Source organism: Cynoglossus semilaevis, chromosome 12 (genome assembly GCF_000523025.1).
Source record: "Cynoglossus semilaevis isolate Cse_v1.0 chromosome 12, Cse_v1.0, whole genome shotgun sequence".
NCBI classification, from domain to species: domain Eukaryota; kingdom Metazoa; phylum Chordata; class Actinopteri; order Pleuronectiformes; family Cynoglossidae; genus Cynoglossus; species Cynoglossus semilaevis.
Window position 1 is genome coordinate 2327768 of NC_024318.1, and position 2266 is coordinate 2330033.

At 45.1% G+C, this 2266-nt stretch overlaps 1 protein-coding gene across 9 annotated transcripts in view; it reads right to left on the reverse strand.

Moving 5' to 3' along the window:
• Positions 1 to 2230, reverse strand: part of kcnma1a (potassium large conductance calcium-activated channel, subfamily M, alpha member 1a) — a 117097-nt gene extending 114867 nt beyond the window's left edge. For 8 of the 9 annotated variants that reach the window (XM_008321465.3, XM_008321466.3, XM_008321464.3 and 5 more), the window contains exon 1: positions 1906 to 2230. In XM_008321465.3, the coding sequence (XP_008319687.1) occupies positions 1906 to 2184 (279 nt within the window). In that variant the 5' untranslated portion in view covers positions 2185 to 2230. The remainder of the gene's footprint in view (positions 1 to 1905) is intronic. The other variant, XM_017037279.2, reaches the window with a different exon arrangement.
• Between the last annotated feature and the right edge of the window lie 36 nt (positions 2231 to 2266).

The following is a 2266-nucleotide window of genomic DNA, read 5'->3' on the forward strand; positions in this document are numbered from 1 at the left end:
ACGAGGGTGACACTCGGAGCACTCTCTGAGGACACCTGGAGGACCCTCTGAGGACACTCTGAGGACACCCTGAGGACACGCGTCCATTCCAGGCCTGATTCGACGAAGTCTGTGTTTTAGGAACTGATCAAATCTATTTTCCCTCAAGACATGAAGACGGAGACACTAAAGGTCATAGTTGTCAGACGTCAAGAGGGGACGGACCAGTACAATCATAGGATGATTGTGGGGCCTTGTAATTACATTACCAAATATTATACACTGGAGATTAGTGTATTTAATTTCTGCTTAAGTCCATTCTATAAAATAACCAATTGCAACTCTGACTCAAACATTCTGTGTTTTTTTTTTTTTTTTTTTGATTTTGTGTATTTTCTCATTAAGCAGGACGGATTAAAACCCCAAGCAGACCAGTTCTGTCAAGGACATGAGAAACTGAAAATCTGTCAATTAATGATCAAGTTCCAACACCATCATAATTAAAACATCTGTCAGAGAACGCTCTGACTTTCGGAGAAGTTCCGTCACTGACGCATTCAGCTTTCAAACAACAGCTCCTTCTGCAGGACCTGCTGACTGTCCGTTCTTCTATCTTCAGACATTAGCCATTAGCTGCTAGCTGCTAGCTTCTCCTGTAAACATAACTCATTAGTCCTGACAGCTATTAGCTGCTCCTTGAACTGAAACCTAGTTAGAAATTAGCTGTTAGTCAAAGCCATTAGCTGCTACGTTGACGATGATTAACGTCATTTTGTAACAAAAAACCTATTGATGTAAAAATATCTACTGATCCATAACAACGACAGATACAACATCTGTTGATGCCAGGATTCCCAGCCCTCAGTATCATCCACCCTCAGCTGGAACACAACGGTCAGACGATGGAGCGGCAGATCATTACTCCATCACTGCAGTACCGCAAACATCCACAAGTGCATCAAAACCAACATAATCAACTGAGCACAGTCTTCCCATGTGTAGCTTCAACAGCATTGACAAAAACAACAGAGTTGGAAATGGAGGGAGTGAAGAAGAAAGAGGTCACCCGTGCACACACTGAGGGCCATCACAGGACAACAAGTCCTCCAGGACACAGGGACCAGAATAACTCATGATCTGATGAGCATCAGTGAATAAACATAGAGGTGCATTTTAACATCTCCACAAGAGTTAGCATCAACACACACACACACACACACACACACCTTGGAGCATCAAAGTACATAATAAATGTCCTGTTGTCGTATCAACACCACGGCCCAAAAAATGTGGCTACGCCAATAAAGGCGAGATCTTAAAGTTGACTAATATGTGGTTTGTGGAAAAGACGATTCCCAACATTTCAGCCAGAAATATTTAACTTCCTGTTAGAGAAGAGTTCATATGAGACACAAATGACATCTTAGCTCTAGATACAAGTAAAACCAGTTTTAAAACTAATTACGTCACCTCAAAAGTGTCTGATTTTAGCTTCACAAAAAGTCCCAAACCATTGGCCCTGAATACTGCTCTGAGCTAGCATACGTGTAAACAAACGTAGCCAAGACAAATGGCAAAAAAACAAAAAAACGTTTTTCTGTAAATGTTGGTCACAAATGTAGCAAAAACAGAAAAGAAGAAAAAAACAAATGGCAAAATAAAACTATTAGCCCATAAGAAGCAGAAACAAACCACGAGTTAAAGCTAGCTCGTAAACAGCCAAACGTTTCGACTCAATGGTTTCTAAAAAAAGAAACCCAGAAAGGTAGATTAAGGTCTTCTGGGCCAAGACCTGTTGACGTACCACCAACAACACGAGCGCCACCGTTTGAACACTCCTAAGCTGAAGCACCGAAGATTTGGCGACATATCGTGAATCATATCGTCCCCCGCAGATATCGTGGCCGGGCTCTCATTTCCACTCACCTTGTTCTTGATGTTGCAGTGACAGCACACGGTCCACAGGTACTTGAGGGTCCTCCACAGCAGGATGATGAAGAGACCCCCGAAGAACGTCACCATGGAGGAGGCGAGGAAAGCCCACCACATGCGCTGCCCGTTGTTGTCGCATGGCACCTCCGACGAGAAGGGGATCACCACGTCCTCCATCCTGGAGATCAAGATCGACGAGTCCGCCTGCCGCAGGTTGCCGTTGCCGTTGAGAGAGTCGTCGCCGTTGCCGTTGACGTTGCCTGTTGTCCTCATAGAGCCGTCATAGCTGCCCCGGGGAACACTGCTCCTGCTGCTGCCGCCGCTGGCGCCTCGGGCCCCGCCGAGCCCCTCCGCT